Source organism: Dipteris shenzhenensis, chromosome 26 (assembly GCF_047967505.1).
Source record: "Dipteris shenzhenensis isolate YYH24624 ecotype China chromosome 26, Dip_SZ_1.0, whole genome shotgun sequence".
Lineage (NCBI taxonomy): Eukaryota > Viridiplantae > Streptophyta > Polypodiopsida > Gleicheniales > Dipteridaceae > Dipteris > Dipteris shenzhenensis.
Window position 1 is genome coordinate 24,812,937 of NC_141621.1, and position 18,324 is coordinate 24,831,260.

Consider the following 18,324-nt stretch of genomic DNA (forward strand, 5'->3'; position numbering starts at 1 on the left):
TCCACAATTTGCCTAGTCACAACTCGACTTGAAGATTATGGACGAGCATTTCTAGTTTTAGGCATTTTTCATGTGTCCTATTCTCAAATCATTGCCATCTCGTCTCCCCCTTCTCTCCATGCCCTAGCTTAAGACTCCTCACTAACAATCGCATTCATCGGCACTCATGATCGTGGTCCACAAGTTTCCCAAAATGAAAGGAGTCGGAGTACAGACCACCCTCAAGTACACACAACAAACACTCGCATCCACTAGCCTCGTGTTCATGGTCTACAATTTCCCCAAGACACAAGGAATCAGAGGAGCAAACCACACCCACAAGTATTATGAATGCTGACTCACTCTCCCTTACTTAGCCTTACAACTATTCAGATCCAAATCATGGTTCACTTTCTTTCCCAACTTACCAAAGGGTTTATCGGCATATGAACCATAATCGAATCGAATGATGAGCCTCTATTGCCATTTCGACCAATATATAGCATTGGGTTGTGCGGAAAACTGTGAATCTAGAACCCATAGTGCCACCGGTACTCAAGATACTACCAGTGGTAATATTGCAAATACCACCGGTAATATAGTATTACCGCCGGTTTAAATACGGATGGTAATATAAACCGCTAGGAGAATTAAGGTGGGTGGGTGCGTGAGTTCAACCCCTAGCTAGGCCCTGGGGCCACCGCAATAACATAGAATAACCACATGTTTTAGGAGTTTGGTCTAAACGCTCTTGGGCATCCATAAGATTTCTCAGTACACGCTAAGCTTCCCAACATTGTTCTTTACAAGATGCACTAGGTTTGTTTAAAAAGTACGTTCGAGATTTCATCGCGTTTGTTGTTTTTGGAACAGATCAGGGTACCCTTGACAGTTACGTTTACATAAACTTTCTCGTCCCTTTTTGCTATCATCATGATCTATACAATCTCTCTTGAAGTCAAATTATTGTTTCTCAACGAAAATCTTGTGTGTTTAGAAAACGTGAAGGATGCTAGTGATTCTGTTTGTTGAAGTTGCAAGATAGAGGAAAGTTACATACTGCAATTGGAGATGGTTGGGTTCAATGCCATGGCATGGTGTCTTTCTGTAGTGACTAAGGGAATGCACTACTGTAAAAGGGGAAGGGACAAACGGGCCAGCTGCAGAGCTCCTGCCTCGTGTTGTAGTACAATCGGTGTGTTCTAGGCAAAGTGGGTACATGCTAGCTAGACTTCTCTAGAGCTTATGTTGGTTCAGGTCACCGCATGGCAGCTACCGCAGCAATGGGAGCCACTAGTGGACAAAGAGCGCTGATGTGTCGGTAAGGAGACCTAGACGTGTGAGGAGAGACTATCAGTGGTGAGATCCCTCATCATAAAAGCCTTTACAGCTGTAGAGAGAAAGATTTGCTACAAATTGAATTCAAAACAGTTGAAAGTAACGTTAAACGAATCTAAACTATCGACTAAACAATGACATGATGATGACAAGAATCGATCAGTATGGAAGCTTTTAGATCGCTGGAAAGTTTTTACAAGGATGGAGGACCGTCTTTGAAGGGACTTGAATAAAATGTGCCTTGTTTCACGTGATGGCCTTTTGTTCGTGCCTTGTTCGAAATACCATTTATGAATGCTTTGGTCTCGAACTTTCTTTTTTTCATTGCTGCAACCACAAGTTGACGCAATGAAACTACCATGTTTTCTGCATGTTCTGTGATCATGAAACTTCCATGTAGCTGAAGCTTTCTTGCTATAGTATTACACATAAGTCCTGAATGGACTTGTAATGTCATTTGGGTCTCTACTTTAAGTGTCAGTATACCAACTTTCTTAACTTAAGCCTTTTTTCTATCTACTGTTTCCGAACTTTCTGAGGGATCCTAGTTCTGAGCACTGTTTGTACAGGGGAGCTTTTGCATCTTTTCATCATGACTTCCTCTGCAAAGGAGCTACAGCAGCAGTTGGAGATGCATGCTTCTACTCTCAATAAACTTCAAAAAGGCAATTTTCTTGGAGCTTTGAGACCATCATGCCATCTGGAAAATTCAGTAACATGCAACGCAATCTGCAAGAGCAGTTTCTAGGAAGCTGTTTGAATTACTGGCAGATTAAAGTATTGCTATGCCACTTTGAATCTGTTTCTGATGTTCTTAGTGCAGACATAGCTAAGAATCACCAAATACGACGGCAATATACCATTCAACAAGGGGAAAATGAAATTGTACAGAAGGTACTTGCTAAGTCCTAAAAAAGGTGCTGTTGTCACTGGAATTAATTTAATAGGCCTGAGGATTTTATAATTGGGAGTCAATATAAAGCAGTAAATTTTAGTTTGGAAGCAAGACGTATTGACATTTCGTTAGTTGATATTTTCTGGCAATTTTGAAATTTGGGTTCAGGAGCTAGAATTGCTTGATGAGGATACGAATGTGTTTAAGCTCATTGGCCCTGTGCTAGTGAAACAAGATCTGGTGGAAGCCAAGGCTAATGTTAACAAGCGCATTGAGTACATCACTGCGGAATTGTATGTGTTGTCATTGTTTACTCAAATTTTACTTTCTTGCATGATGTAGCTCACAATTAAAATATTCTCTGTTTGTTCCAGTCTCGTGTATGTCTAAAACACACAAGTTTTTTCCTGATTCATTTTCTGCTGTGTACTGTATAGAGAATCTCTCTCTCTCTCTCTCTCTCTCACACACACACACACACACACACTCACTTTTTCTTGGGTCAAAAATTTGATGCTTTATATTACAGGTTGGCTATCCCAAAAAGGGAGATATGCCAAATTACATCAACAGAAAATCTCACTATATGACAAGTATACATCATGTTCTATATAATGAGTTTGGAGACAAATCAAAGAGAGATTGCTGCAAAGAGTGCCTAAAAAAAGACCAAACAACATGCCATACACACATGCACATGCGCACGCGCATGCACGCACGATGCGGGAAATTGCAGTATTGTAGTCTTATGGAGCTAGAGATATAGGATTAGAAGTACATTCTGTTGCGTCAATAGCTTGTTTCGCTGTGAAATACCATTCATAATTTTCTGGGGTGGGTGTATGAGGAATCTTGAGTCTTGTTTTGGAAATGATGTTCCTGCCTAATTGATAGTAATCTAAAAGGGAGGTAGTTCGCATGGGATATATCCAGTTCTTAAACAAATTGTTATCTGCGTGGAAATGCAAAGGAGATCTTTAACGCATCCATTTTGTGCAATCTTTCTAGAGAGGGTAGAGCAAACTATGGTTTTCTCTCTTTTGTATTATTTTGTGATTGAACTTACAAGATGACCTTTGCTTGGAGATCCTGTCACAATTACTTTTCATGAGAAATACAAGGTTCTATCCGTTACGGGTTAGGTTAGGAGTACAGTTTGCATGCAGTGTACATGTAGTTGCATGCAAGCATGCAGGAGTTCTAGTTTGCATGCACCGCACATGACGTTGCATGCAAGGCTCAGTGACTGCCTTGAAATCTGCACCTGCAGAACAGTCTGACTTCAGTCTTGAAAAGATGCCTTGTTGATTACTTTTCATGGAGTTTAATCCATGAATAGTATGCAGTCTGAACTTTTTAGAGTACAAAGCGTTAAAAACAATCGCAGCTTTTAAGCCTCTTACGCTGCCTTTAGTGTAAGAGCAAAGGTATCTGCTCTCTGTATGCAGCAGAGAAAGCCATTATTGGCCAATCACTATGATTGCCAAAAGGATCGCTGGCCCTCTCCTATTCTCTCCTGCTAAGCTGATCATTGTTTGAGGAAACGGAAACGGAAATGGAAATGGGAAACAGAAACGTTTTGGGATTTTTGGGAAGGCCGAAATGAGGAAACACAAGGTCAGCAAGCAGGTTCAGAAAAGGGAGTGGAGGCTGAAGCTGGAGTGGAGTGCAGTGGAGAAGGCTGATGGAGCGGAGAGGGCTGTTCCCTTGTGTGTTTGTGTGTGCAGCAGGGGTACATGGCGCGTTTCCCCTTGGGGCAACGCTTTTGGACAGCCCAAAACGGTGTTTCCCAAAAAAAAGGCCTCTGAAATGCGTTTCCCCCAAAAATGACCTCCAAATCGTGTTTCCCTGTAAGTATGGTATGAAGCTGATCACCAATGTTCTCCTACTTTATCCTGCCAGCTTGCCCCTGCTTCCTTCTACACCACATTTTCCTTATACCTCGACGATTTTCAGGCTTGCACTATTCACGTAGATCTGATTGTGAAGTGGAGCGCTGATTTACTGCAGATACACTGCAGCCCTTATCCCTGTAAGTATGGTATGAAGCTGATCACCAATGTTCTCCTACTTTCTCCTGCCAGCTTGCCCCTGCTTCCTTCTACACCACATGTTCCGTATACCTCGACAGTTTTCAGGCTTGCACTATTCACGTAGATCTGATCGTGAAGTGGAGGGCTGATTTACTGCAGATACACTGCAGCCCTTATCCGATCTGGTCCGCTGCAGCATCTCTCAATTCTGATTTGTCAAGGATTTGTTAAGTTTTGTTATGTCTGCAGCCCTTGAAACCTTTACCTGCTCTATTCATCGTGTTTAGGGAAGCTCCTGAGAGTAATCACACTCCTACGCTTGATCATTCTCTGATAGATCTTGAAGATGAAGTTATATCCGAACTTCAGCCTTAGGAGCCAGAAGTCATCATGAAGGAAATTCATTGTCTTCAAGAAGAACTAAAGCCTTCTCGTGCATAACCATCCAACAGCATGTTCGATACACAGCAGTGATGATCATACGGAAGATCCGTTCAGTCAAGGGCTGAATTATGACAGATATTAGAGGGATGGCCAACCCCTTCAAGTGATGGATTGGCGCTTGACCATGGATTTGGCTACTTGCATCACTTTGGTAATGATAATGGAACAGTATGTGGTTGGAGAAATCCTTGGGGATAAACCACTTAGTTGAAAACTTACTTTGCTGGTCACTATGGTGACGTGACTGTGTCACTTCGGTGACAATCTCAATTTAGGCTGGTGTTCTGGAGTCTGGATTCACTTGAGCCCCAGATAAATTGAGGGAACGTCTTATTCTCAATTCCTTAGGTGCTTTGGACTGAGCACCACATAGAGGAATGTTGAGTGCCATTTATAAATGAACGATGGAATCCCTTGCTACATGTCCTGTCTAGAGTTGGAAGGAGTGTTTTAGGATATAAGTAGCCCTGCATTAATGCATCTTGCTAGACATTGTGAAAGCAAGGAAAAATTGGGAGAGGCTGGATCCAGGATAAGGATCGTTCATACCCCCACGCAGCCTCGTTGCTTTGGTTCTGTCCTGAGTTCTGAATTGTATTGAAAATTCAGCACTACTAGATTACAGGAAAATGCCAGGTGCTTGGCTTTGGCAGGGTTTGAACCTCGTTGATACGCCACGCGGTCTCATTGTTCTGTGCTCCACATTTCTTTTATTTTTAACTTTAAAAATGTGTGAAGTATGGATGTTATTGTGGTTTAAATATCTGAGTAAGTTCTTTGGAAAAAAAAATCTCTTAGTACATGGTTATTAAATTTATGTGTTAATTTAATAAAGCATTGAAAACACACTGCCACTAAAGCACGACTTTGACACTACCAGTCTTAGAGCCCTCTATTGGCTTCCAAAATAGCCTTAAAAGGGATCAAAACACCCAGCCCCTTCTGAGCATGTGTTCCCTAGTCTATCGTAGTCCCCAACCCTTAGAAGTTAGTCCTCATATGGGGCCTTACATTAGGGCATTGTCTAGGTATTCTAACACCCCCTTCTAAAAAATTTGGATGTCTGGCCATGTGTTCCCTAGTCTATCGTAGTCCCACAACCCTTAGAAGTTAGTCCTCGTATGGGGCCTTACATTAGGGCATTGTCTAGATATTCTAACACCCCCTTTTAAAAAGTTTGGATGTTGGCCAATGCCCATCCGCCTAATGAGTCCATCTGTCCTTGGTAGTGCCCATGATCATATCAGAGGCAATGTCTGCAGCAGGACAATAGACTGGCTCAAGTTGCTTCTATTGTATCAACTCCTCGATGAATTGGTGTTGAACCTGGACGTGCTTTGTCCAAGAATGAAACACCAAGTTTTTGGCACTCACAATACAGTTCTATTTGTCACATAACTGCTGCATGTGTTCAAGCATAGGAACTGGATTTGTAAATTGGAAAGGGAGTGAAAAATGCAAGCATACTCTTACTAGCTGGTGCAAGTCCATAATGTGGTTTTCCTTTTCCTTCTTTGTTGATATGGTTTGATAGCAAGAAAGAACAATTTCCTCAACCAAAGGTCCATCCTCAATGTTAAGTTGCTGAGAGAAAAGAGTATATAGATGAACCTGGGAACTTGCCCAAACTCATCCTGTAAAACAGAATAGTACAGTTTCAATCTTGTCACAGTCACAAGGTTGAAAACCATAAACTCTATCACATATAATAGGGATTGGCTACTTTGACATCCCCACTGAAATTCTCAGTGCCCACAATGGTAAGGGAGTTACATAGGAGAAGGGGGAAAATAGTGGGAAGCAAAGCATATAGAATAATAAGCTTTACTCAAGGTCAAGAAATTGTCAGACACTTCCCCTTGAGGAAGTGCCAGCCACTTCATGTCATGTGCATGCTAGGGACAGGTGGCTAGAGTGCTATCCGTGCAAACTTTGTTCAGCAGGATTGCTTTTTCGCATTTCTTGGTGCTTGTGTGCTTTTCTTGGTGAGCACTCTTCCCTGAGGCTATAAAGGGAGTCCCACAGCCATAATTGCACACGCCGGCCAGTGAGGGAGAAGAGCTAGGAGCTACTAGGGCAGCTGTTGACCAGGCCATATGGGATGCCAAGGGTGAGGTTTGGCTTGCAGGGATGGCAGTTTCCACGAGGCTCTCTAGCCTAGGCTTGGTGGGGCTGATTGAGTTAGGATCAGCATGGTTGGGTGACGAGCTGCCTGCACAAGATTCTGGTGTTGTAGACCATGGTTCTGATAGGGTTAGATCCTGGGAGGGCATGACATATGGTATCAAAGCTGTCCTATCGTGGATGATCTCGATCGTGGTTGAAGGGACGTGAGGTATGCTAGAGTGGCGAAGTCCAGTTATGGATCCAATTCGCACCTTGCTGAAGATTTTGCAGTAGTTTTTGATTTCCTCAGCTAGAGATGTGAATTTGTCATGATTGGAGAGTGAGGATCCTGATTGCAGTGTAAGAACACCTTGTGGTGAGGAAGCTTGAACCACATAGAGGAATTTGGTAGGAATTCGGGGAAAGAAGAGCAGTAGCTTGCAGCCGTTGAGAAATCTGATTGGGGATTAGCAGGAGAGAAGGTGAGTTTGTCCTAGAAAGATGAATCTTAGATATGAAATTTTTCTTGGAAAGGAGCGAAGGGAGCTGAGTTCTGAAGAGTAGGGTGCTGCAAGTTGATTGGCAAGGACTTGGGATGGCGGACTTGGTCAGGCTAGGGATGGCGCATCAGGGAGAAGATCCAGGGTGTGGCACAATTGGCTGGCCATGCTTTTAGGAAGATGCTTAGGTTTTGCTTTTTTGGAAATTGCTTTTGGGAGCTTTAATTGCCAAAAGAAGTAGCCTCTGCTTTAGTTTTGGATGGCTAAAGGAGAGAGAGCTTTTCTGGAAAGCGTAGACATCAGAAGCTTTTGGGAAAAAAGCCTATTTAAATAAAAAAATGAACTTCGTTTTTCAGCTTTTGGAAGCTTTTTTGCAGGTAAAAGCTTGGGCCAATAGCTTTAAAACCCCCACCTTCCCTTGTACAGAGGCCCACATAGCCTATCTTCATTGTGATTTAGGAGGAAGGGATTCCAGGACAGTTTCTACAGTGCACAGTCTACTCCATCGCAGCACCACTACAACTCTTTCTCGCTTCTCGCGCCAGGCATCCTTATCTCAGGTTTCACCATCATTGCTAGCTCCTCTGGTTGAGATTCTCTTGCGATTTGCCATCTCTACCTGTCTCTTCTCAGTGGAAGCTCTGTAGCTTCTTCTTCTTCCCGACTGAATTCTGTCCACTGTGCTATCCTCCTCCTCTGCCATTCCTTTCAGCCATCATCTTCTGGTGGACGATTTCCCTTCCTGCCACACGTGGTGGGCAGAATTGAAGTATCTTACAGCCTGCAGTTTCAATTTTTGCAATGGAGAGCCACCATAGTAACAAGGCTCCTTCTTTGGATTATTGTATGTGGATTTGGAGGATGAAATCACGTCAAAACTCATTCCCGGAAGACCAGGTGCTGTCCTTTAAGGGATGTATTTGCAAGAAGAGTATTGGGAATCTTTTAGATATTATCAGACTCCACAAAATCAGAAGTATGTGATTGAAGGCTCACACTATGACAAGTGTTGAGAACGTGTCTTAGAAGCATTGTGTCAACACCATGTTCTTTTAAGCATAAGAGATCTTGCACTTGATCTCTGTTCTCACCTGATTTTGCACTAAAAACAAAACATTCTTTTCTTATGCTTACCATAAGGTTGACTCTTAAGATTTGGACCCAGGTTGTGATTCTGAGATTTAGTTGTTTCTTGCTTATAGAGACATGAGAAGCTTTTGAATCCCAACATAGGAAGTGACCTATTTGGGGGGTGTCTTCTGTGTCTACAGCTAATTGTTTAATGAGAATCCTTTGATAGGGATCTCAAATCTTAAGGATTTTGACGAGTCCAAAGTTTTGGGAAAAATCCTTAGTTTTTGAGATTTGATGGGCATAGATAGATGCTTTGACTAGGGACACTAGTCAAGGAAGTTTGTTAGTGCACAGAGGTTATCTATTTCCTGGACCAAGAGTTGGTCGAATTGCATTAATACTTTTCGAGAGCTTTTTTCAGTTTGTGGTTTTTGGTTGGCCATTTGTATTTACTATTTATGATAGTTTGCAACAGACACACAAACCGGTGTTGTAGCAATCATAGCACGTGGGTGCCATGTATTATGGTGGTATGGAATGCCATGATCCATCACATGCTGCCAGAGTATCCAGATTTCTTTAGAACTCTGCGCCTACAAACACACAACTATCTTTTCCTTTCTTGGAAGATAGATTACGTATATGTTGAAATATTGGTTCTTGATACTCAAAGCTTCTTTGAGATTGACCAGTCAGATCTGCTTTGAGTTAGGAGGACCCAAGTGTAAAGGACATCAAGATTAAAGCAAGCGAGTCATATGACAGATATTTTGGGCACAACTCTTTAGGATAGTTGTTGCTTACCTTGGTTACTGGTAGCATGTGCCTACCTTAGGTATTGGTAGCACTGTCAGAGTAGAGTTGCCAGTTAGTTCATGTGATAGAGATGTTGCTTTTTGACTAGGACTTCATGCCATTTGATATTTCTAAGCAGGTGGAGGATTGTTCTTGAGCCTATTGGGTTCGACTAAAAGTGAGATGTTTCTGGCAAGTTGACTACTTTTGAGTATTTATCAGCTCAGTAGTAGTATGTCATGTGCACGCTAGGGACAAGCAGGTATTTTCTTGGTGCTTGCAATCTCCCTGATGCAAACTCCCTGCTCTTTTCCTGCCTTCCTTTATTCTCTCTCTCTCTCTCTCTCTCTCTCTCTTTCACTCTCTCACTCTTCACAGTACTAGGGTCCAAGACAACAGTTGGGCTGGACCCCCCCGAAGGATTTTATTACTTGAGAGAAGAAGGAATACATAGTTCAGCGTAGAGCTGTGTCTTACAAATTCAAACGTGAATTCATTTTACAAGAGTTTCAAGCTCATTTCAAAATGGCAACATGCCACTTGTCTAAAATCTAGACCAAGTCCTATTAGATGCCTCTAAGGGCAATTTTTGGGATCTTCGTAGCACTTGGTCACGCGGGTGGCCTCCGAAAATACTTCCTACGCTCCAAATTGCTTGGGTCTTTAGCCCCTCATAGTACCTGCAACAATTAATTAAAGCACACCACCATGGCACCCATTAATTGTTAGCGCTTTGCATGCAAATAATAAACTGTGGACTAATCCTAGTCATAGGTGGGCGTCCCCACTGAACAAACATGTGAACAAAACATTGAACGCAATTCTTGGTCGACCGAAGTTAACCCTCTTGGTCGTAATTAAGGAGCTTTGACCAATGGTCATGGTGCCTTAATTATGGCCAAGTCTCTCCACCCGAAGCTGGCACATCTCTCCAACCGAAGTTGGCACAACTTGGTTAACGGTAGTTAACCCTCTTGGCATATGCCAACTCTCGTTGACTGAAGTCAACACTCTTTGACCGTAGTTAGCTCTGTGGTTCTCTGGTTAACTGCAGTTAATCCTCTTGGTAATAAACCAAGTCTCCCCGATCGAAGTCAGGCTTACTTGATCAGAGTCAAATATCTTTGACCGTAGTCACTTCTTTGACCATTAAAAGAACTCTTTGACCATAATTAACACACATGAAAACTCTTTAATTATGATTAGATAAATGGTCAACTGTACTTTGACTTAGGATATTTACATTGTGGTGACATCCCCTCGGCTTCTATTCAGTTGACCTCAACTAAAAAGCTTCTTTATAAACATCCAAAAGCTGTGGATGATCGGAGAACATGTCTTCATCCATCCACTTGGCATCTAAAGCCATATAATTCTTGAATTTTACAAGATACTTGTAAAACTCCTTGCCTTGAGGGCCTTTGCGTACAGTATGGTACACAATCTGCTCTGGCTGAAGGACCTTCTCCAGCTCATCCACTTCTGGTGGATCCTTTGATATTGGCTTTGAAGGCTCTGGCTTTTGGAATTTCTTTAGAAGACTCCCATGGAATGCATTGTGAATCCTCCAATGCTCTGGCAATGCCAACCTGTATGCAACCTCATTAATATTTTTTGTAACCTTGAAAGGGCCATAGTATCTGGAAGATAACTTTGCATACACATTCTGTTTGCCTTTAAACTTGCGAAGCCTAGCTTTCTTGAACTTCAAAAGTCCCCTTCCTTGAGATTTAACTGTCCCCTAAGCTTATCTGCAGCTCTTTTATGCTTCTCTTGAGACCTTTCAATTGCTGTCCGGACTTGGCTGAAAGCTGTTTGGAGGTCTCTCACAAACTGATCAGCTGCAAATATTTCATCTTTGGTCCTTAGGATAGGTGGCAGAATCACCTTCCCGTAGATGACCTCAAAGGGGGCTTTCCCTGTAGAGCTGTGTACTGTATTATTGTTCTGAACCTTGGTCACCTACGTAGCATTTCAGCATATCCAATGCTGTAGAATTTGCTACTTCACTTTGACCATCTGTCTGGGGATGAAAAGAAGAAGAAAATTTCAGATTCGTCTCCATATTATCGAATAAAGCTCTCCAGAATAGTCTGGTCATTTCGGACTCTCAATCACTGACAATGGACTTAGGCATACCATGGTGCTTAAAGATCTGTGCCATGAAAAGCTTAGCCATACGATGTGTCTTTATGGTTTTGCGAACCGGAATGAAATGTGCTTGCTTGCTGAATCTATCAATGATAGTCCAAATCCCATCATTCCTTGACTTTGATCTTGGCAAATAAAAAATGAAGTCCATTGCAATACTTTCCCACGGTGCCTAAGGCACGGGAAGAGGCATAAGTAGGCCAGGTGCCTTTCGTCTATCATACTTCACTTTCTGACACGTAACAAACTGATGTATATCTTTCCGCATGCCTGGCCAAAAGAAATATCTCTCTCGTGCTTGGGTTGTTGCTGTAATTCCTCTATGTCCAGCATAGGGAGGTGCATGGCATTCCTCCAAAATCTTTTTCCTCATCTTTTGAGTGATGCATAGGCAGTCATCTTTCATTAGATACCCATCTTTCAGGGAATAGTGATTGGTGGACTGCCCCTCTTGCATTTGCATTTGGTGGACTGCCCCTCTTGCATTTTTTGCATCATTAGCATATTGCTCTCTCATGTCTTCCAGGTCCTGATGATGAGCAATAGTCACATTGTTGACCTGGGGCCTTCGGGACAAGGCATTTGCCACTCTGTTCCGAACTCCTGGAGTATGGACAATCTGAAAATGATACATTGACAGCATATTTGCCCATTTCATATGCTTATCGGAGAGTTTCGTTTGAGTCAGGAAATAACTCAGACTTTGGTGATCTGTTTTAATAGTAAAATCTGCACCCAAAAGATAATGCTTCCATGTATGGATGGCATGAATTACAGCCAGTAACTCTTTCTCATAGATTCCCAGATATCTCTCAGCATCCCGGAGTGTCCTGCGCTCATAGGCCACTACTTGACCATTTTGATACAATGCAACCCCAACACATTCCCCACAAGCATCACAATCCACATCAAATGGCTGATACAAATCTAGAACTATTAAGATTGGCTCTGTGGTCAGCCTCTCTTTGAGTGTGATGAATGCTGTCTTTTGTGGAACTCCCCATCTGAAATCTGCATTTTCTTTAGTAAGATCGTGGAGTGGAGCGGCTATATCTGCAAAATGTTATGTAGTAAGAACACAGGCCTAGGAAACTTCGAACTTCATGCAGAGTTTTCAGCTCTGGCCATTCCCGAATGGCATGGATCTTTGCCGGATCAATCCGTATCCCATCTTTGGATATTATATGCCCCAAGTAATGGATTTCTTCTAGGAAGAATTCACTTTTCTTGCTGTTTGCATAGAGCTGATGATTTCTCAGCTCTTGAAACACTGTAGCAAGATGTTCCTTGTGCTCTTCTTCGGACTTAGAAAAGACAATTATGTCATCGAAGAAGGTACCAATGAACTGTCTGTAGGGTCGGAAGATACGATCCATCATCTGATTGAAAGTAGTTGAGGCATTTGTCAATCCAAAAGGCATCACCAGATATTCATACAACCGAAAAGTAGTGCGGAACGCTGTCTTGTGCATATCTTGAGGCTATATCCTCACTTGGTGATAGCCACTCTTTAAGTCTATCCTGCTGAAAATTGAAGCTCCATTTAATTGATCCAGCACATCATCAATGCGCGGAGTAGGGAATCTATTCTTGATGGTCATTTTGTTCAGTACGCGGTACTTAACGCACATACGGAATGAGCCATCTTTCTTTTGTATTAGCAGTACAAGGGAACAAAAAGGAGAAGAACTGGGCTGAATCAGCCCCTTGGACAACAAGTCCTGCACCTGAGCCATAATCTCCTCTCGCTGAGTTGCACTAACTCTGTATGGGGGCCTATTGGGTGGCTCGCTGCCAGGAACGAGTTCTATGCCATGATCCTTAGGTCTCTCAGGGGGTAGCTCCCCGGGCAAAGCGTCAGAAAAGCAATCTTTCAAATTTTCAAGAAACGGAAACTTATTCTGATCTGCCTCACTTATTTCAGGATGCATTTCCATATCTCTCTCTTTTACAAAAACCATGTAAGCTGAAATTGCAAACTTTATTTCTTTTCCAACAGAACTATTTGATACAATGGGAATAGTTTTTCCTCTATTCCTAGCAACCACACAATGTACTTTGCCCCTATGTACAAACTCCAGCACTCTTTCAAGAAGAGTCAACTTCACTGCCTTGCGATGAAACCAAGGCATACCCAAAACTACATCATGATGTTTCATTGGAGAAATGAAGAAGTCTTCCTGATCCACATAACTCCGTACATGAAGACGGAGCCTCCTTATCAAGGGAGTGATTGGCACAGGGTTCCCACAGAACATCTGATCGCCATCTAGAGCCCTGCCCAACTCCTCTGTCTTTAATCCGAGCCTCAGGCTAGATCCTCTGATATAAAGTTATCAGTAGCCCCTCGATCAAATAAAATCAGCGCTTGCTGGTCTCTGACTTTGCCCCATGATAGCAGCAATTCTTGTTCTTCTGGGTTTGAAACATGACCCAGTATGTGAGGAATTCCTCTTGCCATTGGCTTTTGCGGTTCCCGTGGCTTTTCTGCCTCTTTTCCCTTCGAAGTTGAAGGCTTTTCTGGGCACTGGGCAGCCACATGCCCCTCTTTGCCGCACTTGAAGCATTTACCCTCTTTCCTGAAAGTTTCAATCTGTTCAGGGGTAAACTGTGGTCTTCCCGTATAGGGCTTTTGCACTTGGTTTCCCCTCGGCTTCTGAGGCTGAAATCCCCTCTTCTGAGGCTTGGGAAACTCTCTTGTTTAAAACTTTGGGGTCGCTGGCTTTTTATTACTCGGTAATCCTGCTTGTAGTGAAGGCACACTAGTAGGATCCTCCATGTACATGAGACTAGCCACATTGGCTGAATGCATAAGATCTGATATTTCTTTAATATCTTTGGTGTTCACTTGGGCCTGTATCCTTGGAGTGAGTCCTGCTGTGTACTTCTAGAGTTGACTCTTGTTGAAAGGCGAAACCTTCAAGTATGCGTCCCAAAATTTCTGGTTGTAAGACTCAACTGTATCTTGTGCTTCCATATGAATGCTCTCCCAACCCAGAAGGAAATGATTCCGAAACTGTTTGGGAATAAACTATTTATAGAAATCTTTCTTGAAGTCCTTCCATTTCCTGGGGGCTACATAGTTGGCTGTTTTAGCTATCCACCTGCACTGGCTGTACCAGTCAAGTGTAAACCAACCATACGAAGCTTTGAGGACTCACTGAAATTTTCTAGGCTGAAAGTAGCATCAAACTGCCTTATGAACTGCATAGCCTTTTCAGCTTGACCATACTAATGCAATCTCCTTGATGAAAACTCCCTGCGCCTTCCTTTATTCTCTCTCTCTCTCTCTCTCTCTCTCTAGCTCTCTCTTTCACTCTCTCACTCTACATAGTACTAGGGCCCAGGACAACAGTCGGGCTGGACCCCCCCCGAAGGATTTTATTACTTGAGAGAAGAAGGAATACATAGTTCAGCGTAGAGTTGTGTCTTACAAATTCAAACGTGAATTCATTTTACAAGAGCTTCAAGCTCATTCCAAAATGACAACATGCCACTTGTCTAAAATCTAGACTAAGTCCTATTACATGCCTCTAAGGGCAATTTCTGGGATCTTCGTAGCACTTGGTCACGTGGGTAGCCTCTGAAAATACTTGCTATGCTCCAAGTTGCTTGGGTCTTTAGCCCCTCATAGTACCTGCAACAATTGATTAAAGCGCACCACCATGGCACCCATTAATTGTCAGCGCTTTGCATGCAAATAATAAACTTTGGACTAATCCTAGTCATAGGTGGGTGTCCCCACTAAACAAACATGTGAACAAAACATAGAATGCAATTCTTAGTCGACCGAAGTCAACCCTCTTGGTCGTAATTAAGGAGCTTTGACCAATGGTAGTGGCGCCTTAATTATGGCCAAGTCTCTCCAACCTAAGCTGGCACATCTCTCCAACCGAAGTTGGCACAACTTGGTTAACTGTAGTTGACCCTCTTGGCGTATGCCAACTCTTGTTGACCGAAGTCAACACTCTCTGACCGTAGTCAGCTCTGTGGTTCTCTGGTTAACCGTAGTTAACCCTCTTGGTAATAAACCAAGTCTCCCTGATCGAAGTCAGGCTTACTTGATCAGAGTCAAGTATCTTTGACCGTAGTCACTTCTTTGACCATTAAAAGAACTCTTTGACCATAATTAACACACATGAAAACTCTTTTAATTATGATAAGATAAATGGTAAACTATACTTTGACTTAGGATAGTTACATTGTGGTGACAGCGCTTCTTTTCTTTTCTTATCTTTTCTTGGCGAGCACTCTTCCTTGATGCTATAAAGGGAGTGCCAGGGCCATAGTTGCACACACTGGCTAGTGATGGAGCAGAGCTAGGAGCTACTAGTGTAGTTGTTCACTAGGTGGTATGGGACGCCAAGGGTGAGGTTTGGCTTGCAGGGCTGACAGTTTCGAGGAGGCTCTCTAGTGTGGGCTCGGTGGGGCTGATTGAGTCAGGATCAGCATGGTTGGGTGGCGAGTTGCTTTGAGCTAGCAGCTCACCTCCCAGCTCCTACTCTCGGGCCAAGAGGTCTATATCCAAAGGAGACTCTGTAGATAGTCCAGTCTTGGTTAGGCCTTAGTTCATTCAGTTATGGACATAACATGACCCACCCTCACGAAAGGTGCCACCCACCTCTCATGATTAAGCACCATGGAAACAGGGATCACTAATACTGCTAAGGACCAATCTATTGGTTTTGAAGTGGGCACAATCTAGGGCTGTTTTGGGTCTGTTCTAGGGTTGATTGAGGCCCAACCTAGGGAGAGACCTTGTTGGCCATCTTGTTGGCCAGGGACAGGTGACCTGCGAGGCTGAGTAGCCTAGCCCCTCTAGACGCCTCCCCATCCCTTATATAAGCGCTCATTGTGGCCCCTCTCTCCAGCCATTGAAGGCCACTCCATGGTCATTCATCTTGGGGAAAGAGCAGCAGATCCTCCACCCTATAGTAGGCTGATGTAGACCTTCAGTCCATGCTTTGGCGGTTTATGTATGCAGGTTTCTTTGCTAGAACTCTCTGCTGCACTTAGGCAGGTTTCAGTTGTCCTTCAATTGCTTGCTTGATAAGTTCAAAGAGAGTTTTAAGGTCCTTCGCAATTCCACATTCTGCTGCGACCTAGCCTCAGGTTTCTTGTTATTCTGTGATACCAAACACCTCTATAGGTTTCAATGAGCACTCAGCCTCTCCATTTTGACAAAGTATTTCATTTCAGTCCTGAACCACATTGTTTGTAACAAGCACAGAAATGTGCACATGCACATGTGCTTACATTTTCTGTACACACATGGCTATGTACATATAGCTTTGCAGGTGTCCCTGCACCTGTTTGTTGCTCTTTCAGATTGTGTTCACAGTCGTGGAGGCTTTACACATTAGATAACTGGTGATGTTTATTGCCATGTGAAACAGGCGGCGTTTGGATGGGATGCTCAAAGGCCTAGAGGAACAGCAAAATACAAAGAAAGATGAGGCATGCGGTTACCTAAATTCGAAGAGGTTGAACTTTTTCTGATGATTGGGCATTGGTGCTAATACTACTGCCTTGTACATTGCAGGTGATCAAATTGCAACAACGAATGCAGGCCCTTCAACCTGGGAAGGGAAGAGCTTGACAGGTTCTCCTAGAATGCATGTTTCCTGAGATCTTTGTATGTAGCTGGGAGTTCCTACAGTGCTACGATAGTATGTTCTATAGAAGGGATGTGTGGATTTGTTTTTCAGCAGATTTTAGAGATTGGACTGCAGGAATTGTTGGAAAGATTGGGTTTCATGTTTATGTGGGTTTTTCAAAGGCCACCTTTTACTCTTCTGGTCAGGGAGAAGGTTTCATATTTAATGAGAGGAGTACGTGGTTTCAAATGAGAATTTACACCTTAGTAATTCAAGAGCAACCTGTTCAAGCTGGCTATGAGCTATCCATGAGGTAGGTACTACTTAATTTGTCCGCAGTGTAGAGAATCAGGACTAAAAGAAAGCTGACAGGGCAATGGTATTGTTGGGAAAAGTTTGTTGCATGCTCAGATCCCCTTGAGGCTGTGGATTCAATGCATCAAGGAGACTTTTCTGTATAAGAGTGAAAAGTTGTCTTACCTAAGCCCGTGTCATACAATGGTCAAAAGAGAGTCTGGTTCTTGTAGTTTTAATCTAGTCCTCTCATGGTCCCTTTATCATGGAGTACATTCAGAATGCCTTTGTGGTCTTCTAATGCTCATCTTGCAGCAAGCTGATTGAGTCCTTGTAGTCAGCTTAACAGATGCAGTTTCCATTGCAAGAAAATGCTACAGCTGCAAATGTCAGCCACAATTGAGCCCACAACATAGTGTATATCTTGTTACATAATTCTCTTTTTTTGGGGGTGGTGTTGCATCGTTTATTAGTACCCATCAAATGGGTGTGCCTTAATCCTTTTCAAGATGTTAACATCAGTGTCCATTACATTGTTTGAACTCTTCAAACTTTAGAATTCCCTTGGGGAAAGGTGAGCGATGCCTTCTCTTGCTTTCTTGCCACATGAATTGGATTTTGGGGCAGACAGTTGAAGCACTCTTTTTGGTAGTTAGTGCTCTGATCAATTGTTATTGGTTGGTTGTTTTTCCTTTGTGTAGGGTTGGTTGTATCTCCTAGCTTTTTTTGGTTGAGCAACAACTTTTACTTGTTGGCATTTTGGCATTTGAAAAATAAAATGTGGAAAATGGTTGTAGGCATGATCAAGAACAATGGTTTGTGATAGCATCATGTGAAATTTCCCTCCAAGTTTCCTATACCAGGGTCAAAGAAGAATGATACATGCACTAATGCTAACCATGTCCAATGAATGAACTAAAGGGTAAGAGAGATTTTGATTTGATACATTTTGGTCTATGGGGTTTTGCACAAACAAGAACCATCAAGAGTGTTTTTTGCTATGTCACATTCATAGATGACTATAGTAGATGTTGTTGCGTTTACTTTATCAAAAGTATTTGAAAAGTTCAAAGAATTCAAATCTATGCTTGAAAACAATTAGCCAGAAGAATCAAAGC

The 18,324-nt window shown here is 42.7% G+C and overlaps 1 protein-coding gene across 3 annotated transcripts; it reads left to right on the plus strand.

The window, feature by feature from the left end:
* The first annotated feature begins 681 nt into the window (after positions 1–681).
* Positions 682–17,828, plus strand: PFD6 (prefoldin 6). 3 transcript variants are annotated; one of them, XM_087397503.1, is made up of 6 exons: positions 682–811; positions 1,887–1,982; positions 2,141–2,211; positions 2,381–2,505; positions 16,712–16,772; positions 16,858–17,828. In XM_087397503.1, exons 2-6 carry the CDS (start codon positions 1,910–1,912, stop codon positions 16,912–16,914), a joined length of 387 nt encoding a protein of 128 aa, XP_087253629.1. In that variant the 5' UTR covers positions 682–811; positions 1,887–1,909; the 3' UTR covers positions 16,915–17,828. The 3 variants fall into 3 exon arrangements, with proteins under 3 accessions (XP_087253629.1, XP_087253628.1, XP_087253630.1); XM_087397502.1 differs by having other exon boundaries at positions 688–870; positions 16,858–17,826; XM_087397504.1 differs by lacking the exon at positions 682–811 and adding an exon at positions 905–1,338.
* The last annotated feature ends 496 nt before the right edge of the window (positions 17,829–18,324 follow it).

Bases quoted from the DNA above. Each gene is read 5' to 3' on its own strand.
- PFD6 (XM_087397503.1), top strand. From the start codon at position 1,910: ATGACTTCCTCTGCAAAGGAGCTACAGCAGCAGTTGGAGATGCATGCT. The intron at 1,983-2,140 runs GCAATTTTCTTG...TTCTTAGTGCAG, and splicing joins TCTCAATAAACTTCAAAAAG to ACATAGCTAAGAATCACCAA. The intron at 2,212-2,380 runs GTACTTGCTAAG...ATTTGGGTTCAG, and splicing joins AAAATGAAATTGTACAGAAG to GAGCTAGAATTGCTTGATGA.